This window comes from Hyla sarda, chromosome 1, assembly GCF_029499605.1.
Source record: "Hyla sarda isolate aHylSar1 chromosome 1, aHylSar1.hap1, whole genome shotgun sequence".
In the NCBI taxonomy this organism is placed as follows: domain Eukaryota; kingdom Metazoa; phylum Chordata; class Amphibia; order Anura; family Hylidae; genus Hyla; species Hyla sarda.
In genome coordinates, this window is record NC_079189.1 from 406,992,045 (window position 1) to 407,004,384 (window position 12,340).

Here is a 12,340-nt window from a genome sequence, read left to right on the forward strand (position 1 = left end):
AGAAATTTCATCCACAGCGGGCAGACCAGAGGGCAAGGGGGTAGGGAGGGGGGGAAGAGGGTGACGGCCGTACACCACGAAAAATGGGGATTTGGAGGAAGATTCAGAGACCCTGAAGTTATACGAAAATTCGGCCCATGGAAGGAGATCTGCCCAGTCATCCTGGCGGGAGGAAACAAAATGTCGCAAATAATCACCCAGGATCTGGTTAATTCTTTCTACTTGTCCATTGGACTGGGGATGATATGCAGAGGAAAAATTTAATTTAATCTTGAGTTGTTTACAGAGAGCCCTCCAGAATTTAGACACGAATTGGACCCCTCTATCCGAGACAATCTGCGTAGGCAACCCGTGAAGACGAAAAATGTGTACAAAAAATTGTTTAGCCAACTGAGGCGCAGAAGGAAGACCAGGAAGAGGGATGAAATGTGCCATTTTGGAGAATCGATCAACGACCACCCAAATAACGGTGTTGCCACGGGAAGGGGGTAAATCAGTAATAAAATCCATACCAATCAGAGACCAAGGCTGTTCGGGGACAGGCAGAGGATGAAGAAAACCAGCGGGCTTCTGGCGAGGAGTCTTATCCCGGGCACAGATAGTGCAGGCTCGCACAAAGTCCCCAACATCCGTCTCCAGAGTCGGCCACCAATAGAAGCGGGAGATGAGTTGCACAGATTTCTTGATGCCCGCATGACCTGCGAGATGGGAGGAGTGACCCCATTTGAGGATTCCGAGGCGTTGGCGTGGAGAAACAAAGGTCTTTCCTGGAGGAGTCTGCCTGATGGAGGCAGGAGAAGTGGAGATCAGGCAGTCAGGTGGAATGATGTGTTGCGGAGGGAGATCAACTTCTGAGGCATCCGAGGAACGAGAGAGAGCATCGGCCCTAATGTTCTTATCGGCAGGACGAAAGTGAATCTCAAAATTAAATCGGGCAAAGAACAGAGACCACCGGGCCTGGCGAGGATTCAGCCGTTGGGCCGACTGGAGGTAGGAGAGGTTCTTGTGGTCGGTGTAGATAATAACAGGAAATCTTGATCCCTCCAGCAGATGCCTCCATTCCTCAAGTGCTAATTTAATGGCTAGAAGCTCTCGATCCCCGATGGAGTAGTTCCTCTCCGCTGGAGAGAAGGTCCTAGAGAAAAAACCACAAGTGACAGCATGCCCGGAAGGATTTTTTTGTAGAAGAACAGCTCCAGCTCCTACTGAGGAGGCATCAACCTCCAATAGGAAGGGTTTGGAAGGGTCAGGTCTGGAGAGCACGGGAGCCGAAGAAAAGGCAGACTTGAGTCGTTTAAAGGAGTCTTCTGCTTGAGGAGACCAGGACTTGGGATCAGCATTTTTCTTGGTTAAAGCCACGATAGGAGCCACAATGGTAGAAAAATGTGGAATAAATTGTCTGTAATAATTGGCGAACCCCAAAAAGCGTTGGATAGCACGGAGTCCGGAGGGGCGTGGCCAATTTAAGACGGCAGAGAGTTTGTCTGGATCCATCTGTAGTCCCTGGCCAGAGACCAAATATCCTAGAAAAGGAAGAGATTGGCATTCAAACAGACATTTCTCAATTTTGGCATAGAGTTGGTTGTCACGAAGTCTCTGAAGAACCATACGGACATGCTGGCGGTGTTCTTCTAGATTGGCAGAAAAAATTAGGATATCGTCCAGATATACCACAACACAGGAGTATAACAGATCACGAAAAATTTCATTGACAAAGTCTTGGAAGACGGCAGGGGCATTGCACAGTCCAAAGGGCATGACCAGATACTCAAAGTGTCCATCTCTGGTGTTAAATGCCGTTTTCCACTCGTCCCCCTCTCTGATGCGGATGAGGTTATAGGCGCCTCTTAAGTCCAATTTAGTGAAGATGTGGGCACCTTGGAGGCGATCAAAGAGTTCAGAGATGAGGGGTAAGGGGTAGCGGTTCTTAACCGTGATTTTATTAAGACCGCGGTAGTCAATGCAAGGACGTAGGGAGCCATCTTTTTTGGACACAAAGAAAAATCCGGCTCCGGCAGGAGAGGAGGATTTACGGATAAAGCCCTTTTTTAGATTCTCCTGGACGTATTCGGACATGGCAAGAGTCTCTGGGGCAGAGAGAGGATAAATTCTGCCCCGGGGTGGAGTAGTACCCGGGAGGAGGTCGATAGGGCAATCATAAGGCCTGTGAGGAGGTAGAGTCTCAGCTTGTTTTTTGCAGAAAACATCCGCGAAGTCCATATAGGCCTTAGGGAGACCGGTTACTGGAGGAACCACAGAGTTACGGCAAGGGTTACTGGGAACCGGTTTTAGACAGTTCTTGGAACAAGAGGACCCCCAACTCTTGATCTCCCCAGTGGACCAATCCAGGGTTGGGGAATGAAGTTGAAGCCAGGGAAGTCCAAGGAGAATCTCCGAGGTGCAATTGGGGAGGACCAAAAGTTCAATCCTCTCATGATGAGATCCGATGCTCATAAGAAGGGGCTCCGTGCGGAAACGTATGGTACAGTCCAATCTTTCATTATTTACACAATTGATGTAGAGGGGTCTGGCGAGACTGGTCACTGGGATGTTGAACCTGTTGACGAGAGAGGCCAAAATAAAATTTCCTGCAGATCCAGAGTCCAAGAAGGCCACTGTAGAGAAGGAGAAGGCAGAGGCAGACATCCGCACAGGCACAGTAAGACGTGGAGAAGCAGAGTAGACATCAAGGACTGTCTCACCTTTGTGCGGAGTCAGCGTACGTCTTTCCAGGCGGGGAGGACGGATAGGACAATCCCTCAGGAAGTGTTCGGTACTAGCACAGTACAGGCAGAGGTTCTCCATACGGCGTCGTGTCCTCTCTTGAGGTGTCAGGCGAGACCGGTCGACCTGCATAGCCTCCACGGCGGGAGGCACAGGAACAGATTGCAGGGGACCAGAGGAGAGAGGAGCCGAGGAGACGAAACGCCTCGTGCGAACAGAGTCCATATCTTGGCGGAGTTCCTGACGCCTTTCAGAAAAACGCATGTCAATGCGAGTGGCTAGGTGAATAAGTTCATGTAGATTAGCAGGAATTTCTCGTGCGGCCAGAACATCTTTAATGTTGCTGGATAGGCCTTTTTTGAAGGTCGCGCAGAGGGCCTCATTATTCCAGGACAATTCTGAAGCAAGTGTACGGAATTGTACGGCATACTCGCCAACGGAAGAATTACCCTGGACCAGGTTCAACAGGGCAGTCTCAGCAGAAGAGGCTCGGGCAGGTTCCTCAAAGACACTTCGGATTTCCGAGAAGAAGGAGTGTACAGAGGCAGTGACGGGGTCATTGCGGTCCCAGAGCGGTGTGGCCCATGACAGGGCTTTTCCGGACAGAAGACTGACTACGAAAGCCACCTTAGACCTTTCAGTGGGAAACAGGTCCGACATCATCTCCAGATGCAGGGAACATTGGGAAAGAAAGCCACGGCAAAACTTAGAGTCCCCATCAAATTTATCCGGCAAGGATAAGCGTATCCCAGGAGCGGCCACTCGCTGCGGAGGAGGTGCAGGAGCTGGCGGAGGAGATGACTGCTGAAGCTGTGGTAGCAACTGTTGTAGCATAACGGTCAGTTGAGACAGCTGTTGGCCTTGTTGCGCTATCTGTTGTGACTGCTGGGCGACCACCGTGGTGAGGTCAGCGACAACTGGCAGAGGAACTTCAGCGGGATCCATGGCCGGATCTACTGTCACGATGCCGGCTGGCAGGTAGTGGACCCTCTGTGCCAGAGAGGGATTGGCGTGGACCGTGCTAGTGGACCGGTTCTAAGCCACTACTGGTTTTCACCAGAGCCCGCCGCAAAGCGGGATGGTCTTGCTGCGGCGGTAGTGACCAGGTCGTATCCACTAGCAACGGCTCACCTCTCTGGCTGCTGAAGATAGGCGCGGTACAAGGGAGTAGGCAGAAGCAAGGTCGGACGTAGCAGAAGGTCGGGGCAGGCAGCAAGGATCGTAGTCAGGGGCAACGGCAGAAGGTCTGGAAACACAGGCAAGGAACACACAAGGAACGCTTTCACTGGCACTAAGGCAACAAGATCCGGCAAGGGAGTGCAAGGGAAGTGAGGTAATATAGGGAAGTGCACAGGTGAAAACCCTAATTGGAACCACTGCGCCAATCAGCGGCGCAGTGGCCCTTTAAATCGCAGAGACCCGGCGCGCGCGCGCCCTAGGGAGCGGGGCCGCGCGCGCCGGGACAGAACAGACGGGGAGCGAGTCAGGTAGGGGAGCCGGGGTGCGCATCGCGAGCGGGCGCTACCCGCATCGCGAATCGCATCCCGGCTGGCAGCAGGATCGCAGCGCCCCGGGTCAGAGGACGTGACCGGAGCGCTGCAGCGGAGGGAGTGAAGCGAGCGCTCCGGGGAGGAGCGGGGACCCGGAGCGCTCGGCGTAACAGTAGCTTTGCAACAGCTGGGGAGAAACTGGAACCAAGGGGATCGGTCAGGGTCCCAGCAGTCGGACCCCCACCCTTGTGTGGGTCGGGGGCCCCGAGCCAAATTTTTTGCATCGGGGCCCTTTGGTTTCTAGCTACGCCCCTTATTGGTGGGTCCGTATAGGGGTTTACAGTATTTAAACCATACAAGGAGGGGGGGGGGGGGCAGATTATTTAACCCTTTAAGGACGCAGTCTGTTTTTACCTTAAAGGGGTATTCCAGGCCCAAACTTTTTTTTTTATATATCAACTGGCTCTGGAAAGTTAAACAGATTTTTAAATTACTTCTATTAAAAAATCTTAACCCTTCCAATAGTTATTAGCTTCTGAAGTTGAGTTGTTGTTTTCTGTCTAGTGTCGTGCTGTGCGGTGTCCGTTGCGGTGTCCGTTGCTGCCGTGGCGCCGTGTCTGTGGGGGGGGGGGGGGGGGGGTGGGGTGCGGCCCATAGACTGGTTTGAGTGGCATTGGGGCCGCTCTGCCGGTGGGTCGTTCCCCCCTGTGGGCATTCGTGTCGCGGCGGTGGTAGTCGCCGCCCAGTGCTACGCCATTTTATGCTAGGGACGTTAGGGACCCACTCTGAATAGGTGGCCTTGACGTGGCGAGTGGGCTTGTACTTTTTGATCAAAAATGTATACTAATAACCTGTTAGTTTTTGATATTATGCTGAGAAGCAATCAAATCATTATACAAGATTGTAGATGTGCACTATGTCTGTTTCTTCTACCTGAATTCACATAATTTACAAATCTGTTTAACTTTCCGGAGCCAGTTGATATATATATAAAAAAAAGTTTTTGCCTGGAATATCCCTTTAATGACCAGGTCCAAATCTTTTCCAAATCTGTCCTGTGTCTTTTTTAATGGTAATACCTCTGACATGCTTTTACTTAGCGATGCGATTTTGAGATTTTTTTTTCATGACATATTGTACTTTATATTAGTGGTAGATCTTTGTTGATTCATGCTGCATTTTTTTGTGAAAAACTCCAAAATATTGTGAAAAATTTAAAAGTTTCTGGCATTTATTTTATTTTTTATAGCAATCACTGTTCGGTATTAATATATTATTATTATTTGGCGGGTCGGTATGATTATGGCAATACTCAATTTATATAGCGTTTTATGTTTATTTATTTTTTTACTTTTCACAACAAAATCCTTTTTACCCTCTTTTTTGTGTTGTCATGTTCTGACACCCATAACTTTTACATTTTTCGTCTGATGCCATTTTTCGTCTGAGGGCTAATTTTTTGCGGGACAAGCTGTACTTTTAATTGGTACTATTTTTGTGATCTTTTTTTACTCCACGTTTTGGACCAAAAGTAGTGATTTTTGCACTTTTTTTTTCAATGCCGTTCACATACGGGATAAATAACATTATCGTTTTGTTGTGCAGTCATAACAATTGTGGGAATACCTATTATTTATAGAATTATTTTTTGGGGGATAATATACGGTTTTATTGGGAAAGGGGCATTAATTTAAAAAACTTTTATTTAAAATGTTTCATTTTTCACAGGTTTTACTATGCTGCAGCACAGTATAACTGTCAGTATACACTGACATGCAGCCTGTGCGATTCAGCCTATGGCTGGACCTCACAGGCTGCCTTATTTGGCAGACAGGAAGACATCAGCTGGTCTCCTGCTGCCATGGCAACCAACATGCTTCCATCATTGGAATGCAAGATTGCTGATGGTGAACAGGGGGAGCCCTATCCCCCTATCATTCTCATAGAAGCCGTGATCAGGACTGATTATGGCATCTATAGGGTTAATGGGATCAAGCCGGTCTCGGCAGCTGTGGCGGGACCCTGGCAGTGATTGACAGCCGGGTCCCACTGGCGATCTACCGGAGCACATTGCGCTGAGCAGGATATCGCTATGTAGGTAACTGGGACGTATGCATACGTCCTGGGTTGGGAAGTGGGTTAATCCATATGGGGGGGGGGAGCAGTATCATACCATGACAGTATCTAATCCATTTAGGCGGGCACAGTATTTTACCCATAAGGAAACAGGAATTTTTCATTTTTGCACTTTCCTTTTTCCTCCTCCCCTTCAAAAGATCATGACACTTTAAATTTTCCACCTATCACTCATTTACAGTTATGGCCGTAAATGTTGGCACCCCTGAAATGTTTCCAGAAAATGAAGTATTTCTCACAGAAAAGGATTGCAGTAACACATGTTTTGCTATACACATGTTTATTCCCTTTATGTGTATTGGAACTAAACTAAAAACAGGATATGAAGAAAATTGGACATAATGTCACACCAAACTCCAAAAATGGGCGGAAAGGGTGCCAATAACTTTGTTCAGCCCATTTTTGGAGTTTGGTGTGACATTATGTCCAATTTGCTTCATATCCTGTTTTTAGTTTAGTTCCAATACACATAAAGGGAATAAACATGTGTATAGCAAAACGTGTGTTACTGCAATCCTTTTCTGTGAGAAAGACTTAATTTTATAGAAAAATTTCAGGGGGGCCAACATTTATAGCCATAACTGTAATAAAAAAAATCTATGGGGAAACAAACCAAAAAATAATTTGTGGGGCAAAGTTGAAAAAAAAAAAACATGCCATTTTGTATGTTTTGAGGGTATCCCATTTTACACAGTGCATTTTCGGTAAAAATGATACCTTTGCTTTATTCTATAGGTCTATGTGATTACAATGATACCCAATTTGTATAGGTTTTACTTTATTTTACTACTTTTTGTATGAAAATTAGTATGTTTAAAATTGTCCTCTTCGGACTCCTTTTTTGTGCCATGATCTGTAGTTTTTATCGGTACCATTTTTGTTTTGATTAGACTTTTTGATCTCTTTTTATAATTTTTTTTAATGGTATATGAAGTGACCAAAAATTTGCAATTTTGGAATTTGATATTTTTTGACGTGTACAGTACACCATTGGCCGTGCAATTTAATTGACATTATATTTTAATAGTTTGGACATTTACGCACACAGCTATACAACCTATGTTTAGGTTTATTTTTTTTTACATCGTTTTATTTAAAATATGGGAAAAGGGGAGTGATCAACTTTTATTAGGGAAGGTGTTAATCCACGTTTTTTTTCCACTATTTTTAGTCCCCAAAGGAGACTATTACATGCAATATTCAGACTGCAAACAATGACCAATGCTGCTTCACAGAACAGCATTGATCAATTTTATCAGCACTCCATTGCTCCAGGCTACCGCTTAGCTGATTGGGACCTCGCAATTTGACTGCGGGTGTGCCGATCAGCTCTGCTGAGCAGCTTGCATTGTTTTTTTTTTTAAGTTTTAGATGCCACGAACAAAGTTGAAAGGGTTAATGCCGGGCATCGGCCCGATCGGCGATGTCAGGCATTAGCCACGGGTCCCTGAGCTGACAGCTGTTGGGACTAACCGGCTATGATGCGTGCTTAGCTGCCCTTATGTCTTTTAAGGGGTTGAAAACAGCTCAGGCAAGATAAAAATGTTAGACGTACGTGTATTGTTTTTTGCTAAAATAATGGGGGGGGGGGGGGGTCGCGCCTACACAGCACCTCGCCAGGGGCACAAGGGGCACTAGGTATGCCTCTGCACACATATGCTTAGATACTCGGTTGAGAACTGTGCCTTTATGCTCCATCAGTCACTGCTCTGAGAGCTGTCAGGAGAGCTGAGCAGATCATATAGTGAATATAGAGGAGGGAGGTGTGTGCATCTCAGCCAATCAGGGGCAATCACACACTGAAGAGCAGTCTGTTGGAAGCGAGCCTGCAGAGCAATGATGTCCTATACAGTGTATCTGCTTGTCTTACAGCCGGTACCTAAAGTGCTGTAAAATACAGAGTTGTCGGTGTGGAGGACGATACATGACTGTTGGTGGAAATTTTTAAGATTTTTTTTTAAGGTCCAATTAACTCTTTTATAATAACTATATATATTTTAAAAAAGACATGTTATAATTAAGTCAACACAATATATACATTTTTTACAATGAGAGTGCCTCTTTAACCCCTTCATGACCCAGCAAATTTTGATATCTGGCTCACAGTTTTTTCCCTCCTCACATTCTAAGACCCATAACTTTTTTATATCTCTACTGATAAAGTTGTATTATTTTTTGTGCGACAAGTTGTATGTTTCATTGGTGCATTTTTTGTTATCATATAATGTATTACGAAGCCAAATAAAAATTATATGTAGCGCAAAATAAATAAAAAATATGGAATTGTACAATTTTGTTGGGCAATATTTTTTTGGAGTTCACAATATGGTAAAACTGACATGCTATGTTTATTCTATGGGTCAGACAATTCCAATGATACCAAACTTGAATAATTTTTGTTTCGTTTTACAGTGAAAAAAAATGGAAAATTCAAAAAAGATAAAAAAAAGTTTGTTTATATTCTCACTCCTTTTTTTTGCCACCTACAGAGCTGAGTTAGGGTTCGATTTTTGCTCCATGAGCTATCATTTTCAATGGTACTACTTTTGTGTAGTTTTGGCTTTTTGATCACTTTTCTATTCCATTTTTTCTTGGATGTGATATGACTAAAAACGCAATTTTGTAAATTTTTTGTGTTTAGGCCGTTTACTGTGCAGGATCAGAATTGTAATAATTTCGGACAAATATGTACGCAACAATACCACATATGTTTATTTTATTTTTTTACAGTGTTTTATTGAAAAAATTGAAAAAGGGGGGTGATTTAAATTTTTCTTAGGAGAGGGATTTTTAAAATATTTTTTTACATTTTTTTCTATATTTTGGCATCCCCCCCCCCCCACACCCCCAAAGGGACCTTTCATAAGCCATCATTAAATTGATCCATGAAATTTGTGCTGGATTGTTAAAGGCTGCTTGAGGCAGCCTTCAACAATCACAGAGCCAGGGAAGATGCTGAGGACCAGCATTATTGTTTAAATGCTGTGATCTGTATAGATCACAGTATTTAAAGGGGTACTGAGGTGGAAACCTATTTTTTTCAAATCAACTGGCTCCAGAAAGTTAAACATATTTGTAAATTACTTCTATAAAAAAAAATCTTAATCCTTTCAGTACTTATGAGCTGCTGAAGTTGAGTTGTTCTTTTCTAAGTGCTCTCTGATGACACCTGTCTTGGGAACTGTCCAGAGTAGTAGCAAAACCCCATAGCAAACCTCACCTACTCTGTGCAGTTCCCGAGACAGGCAGAGATGTCAGCACTGTTGCCAGAGAAGAAAAACTCCACTTCAGCAGCTGATAATTATTGGAAGGATTAAAATTTTTGTAAGTAATTTACAAATCTGTTTAACTTTCTGTAGCCAGTTGATATATGAAAAAAAGTTTTTTTTCCTGGAATACCGCTTTAACTAGTTCTTTACAGTCTGACCACAGTGCTCTCTGCTGACACCTATGTCTATGTCAGGAACTGTCCAGAGCAGGAGAGGTTTGCTATGGGGATTTTCTCCTACTCTGGACAGTTCCTGACATGGACAGAGGTGGCAGCAGAGAGCACTGTGATCAGACAGAAAAGAAAAACTCAACTTTCTCTGTAGTATACGGCATCTGATAAGTACTGGAAGGATTAAGTATTTTTTTTAATAGAAGTCAATTACAAAACTGTTTAACTTTTTGGAGACAGTTGATATGGAAAAAAAATTGTTTTCCAGCGCAGTACCCCTTTAACCAGTTAAATGACAGACATCGGAGCGATCTCTGATGTTCGTCATTACCGGCAGATGTCAGCTGCTGATAGCAGCAGGCATCTCCCGCTTATGACACGAACCCGCTTCATGTCCGCTCAGCCGACCCATGATGTACATGTATGTCATGCATTGGGACAGGGTCAATTTATTTAAACTGGACCTGCATTTTAACACTCATCATTATCACCATAATCTCTTTCTATCCTCCTTTTTTTCACTTGCATGCTTTTTGTTGGAATTAAAGGAGAACTCCGGAATATAAAAATTGTCCCCCATACTGCCGGCAGTAAAAAAATAAAGATGTACATACCTTCCTCTGCTCCCCCGGGGCCTCCGGTAACCGGCTCCGGTCTCCGCAGTGATCCTCTTCCTGGTTGCCGGTGGTCGGCGAGTCATACTGCGCTCAGCCAATCACAGTCCACAGTGTAGTCCCGTCTCGGCCGGCGATAGGCTGAGCGGCAGTGTGAGAACGCTTCAGGACACACAATTTTTCACTACACCGGCACCTGCTGCCGGGGCCGAAAACGTCACACTGCCGCTCAGCCTATCGCCGGCTGAGTTGGGACTTCACTGCGGCCGGTGATTGGCTGAGTACAGTATGACTCGCCGACCACCGGCAACCAGGAAGAGGATCGCGGCGGAGACCGGAGCCGGTTACCGGAGGCCCCAGGGGAGCTGAGGAAGGAATGTACATCTTTATTTTTTTACTGCCGGCAGTATGGAGGACAATTTTTAGATTCTGGAGTTCTCCTTTAATATATTCTACTGATTCCTGAACTAATCTTTACTTTAATGGAGTTATTAACCATATTTCATTGGTTGTATGTTAGAGTAATAGAAATTATATTTACATTAAATTGTGTATCCATTTCTGTTGTGTGTCTAGATGAGATTTGCAAATTACAAGTTTTCAGGAAATCAGTCCAATATCGATGAATTTATCCTGTTGGGATTCACCAATTTTAACAACAAGATTCAGTTATTTCTTTTGACCCTTTTCCTTTTTATTTACATATTTACAATTCTGGGTAACTTCACAATCATCACCGTGGCAACTCTGGATTCCCTTCTTCACACACCAATGTACTATTTTCTCCGCAACCTCTCTTTCCTTGAAATGTGCTACGTTACAGTTACCCTTCCCAAATTGCTCCACACCTTTGTGGCCAAGAGGAAGACAATTTCTTTCTATAGTTGCTGTACACAGATGTATTGTTTCTTCACCCTTGGTGTCACAGAGTGTTTTATTCTCGCTGTCATGGCATATGACCGTTTTGTAGCCATCTGCAACCCCTTGAGATACTTTACAGTAATGAACAAAGCTACATGTTTCAAAATGGCCGCGGTGTCTTGGGTTTCTGGTAACCTTATCTCCCTTGGACAGACGGCCTCTATCTTTTCCCTTCCATACTGTGGTCCTAATCTAATAAACCACTTCTTCTGTGACATCCCTCCATTGCTGAAATTGGCCTGCACTGATGTTTCTGCTAATCAGATTGCTGTTTCTGTCACTGGTTTTCTTGTCCTCCCATTGCCATTTGCATTGGTACTTTACTCCTATGGGCGCATCATTGCTGCTATTATACGCATTAGCACCAATAAAGAGCGAAAGAAGGTCTTCTCTACTTGTGCCTCACACTTTATCTCTGTCACATTATTCTTCGGAACTGGAGCTTTTACATATGTACGGGTGAGGACTAGCGATAATCCAGATAATGACAAGCTGCTGTCTCTCCTCTATAGTGTGGTAACCCCACTTCTAAATCCACTTATTTATAGTTTAAGGAATCAGGAAGTTAAAGGAGGACTTAAAAAACTCTTGCATCAAAAAGTAGGGATCAAGGAAATGAAAACATCTGGAAATGTAATCTCTAGTGATGATATGAAATGAAATCAAATGAAAGGGTATTTATTGAATGTGTGTATACATCGAAAGGAACAGTACTTCACTTTGTGCATGCTGGAGTGGTCATACTAGATTTATTTAACATGTAGGTGTCCCATAAACTTCCTGGAAATACATACCTGTAATATGAGGTAAAGGTGCCCATTATACTCATATTATAACTAAAATAGCGATTAAGCTGCATTAGGTTTGTTATATATTGTCTACTCCACTGTTTTCACTCAGTGTGCCTCCAGCAATTCTCCTGTCTGCAGGTTACTAAAGTCCATGTGGCTGCTGTAAAGACTGTTGTAAGCAGCTCAGGCAAGATGGCTGTCCCCATAATCATGTACAAAAAAAGA

The 12,340-nt window shown here is 44.4% G+C and overlaps 2 protein-coding genes across 2 annotated transcripts in view; one reads left to right on the forward strand and one right to left on the reverse strand.

Moving 5' to 3' along the window:
- Nucleotides 1-10,480, reverse strand: part of LOC130278161 (endogenous retrovirus group 3 member 1 Env polyprotein-like) — a 63,411-nt gene extending 52,931 nt beyond the window's left edge. The window contains exon 1 of the mRNA XM_056528598.1: nucleotides 10,404-10,480. The gene's annotated coding sequence lies outside the window, so the exon portion shown is untranslated. The remainder of the gene's footprint in view (nucleotides 1-10,403) is intronic.
- Nucleotides 10,481-10,979: 499 nt separating this feature from the next.
- LOC130267643 (olfactory receptor 10A7-like) lies at nucleotides 10,980-11,984 on the forward strand. Its single transcript, XM_056517734.1, has one exon. It carries the CDS (start codon nucleotides 10,980-10,982, stop codon nucleotides 11,982-11,984), a length of 1,005 nt encoding a protein of 334 aa, XP_056373709.1.
- The last annotated feature ends 356 nt before the right edge of the window (nucleotides 11,985-12,340 follow it).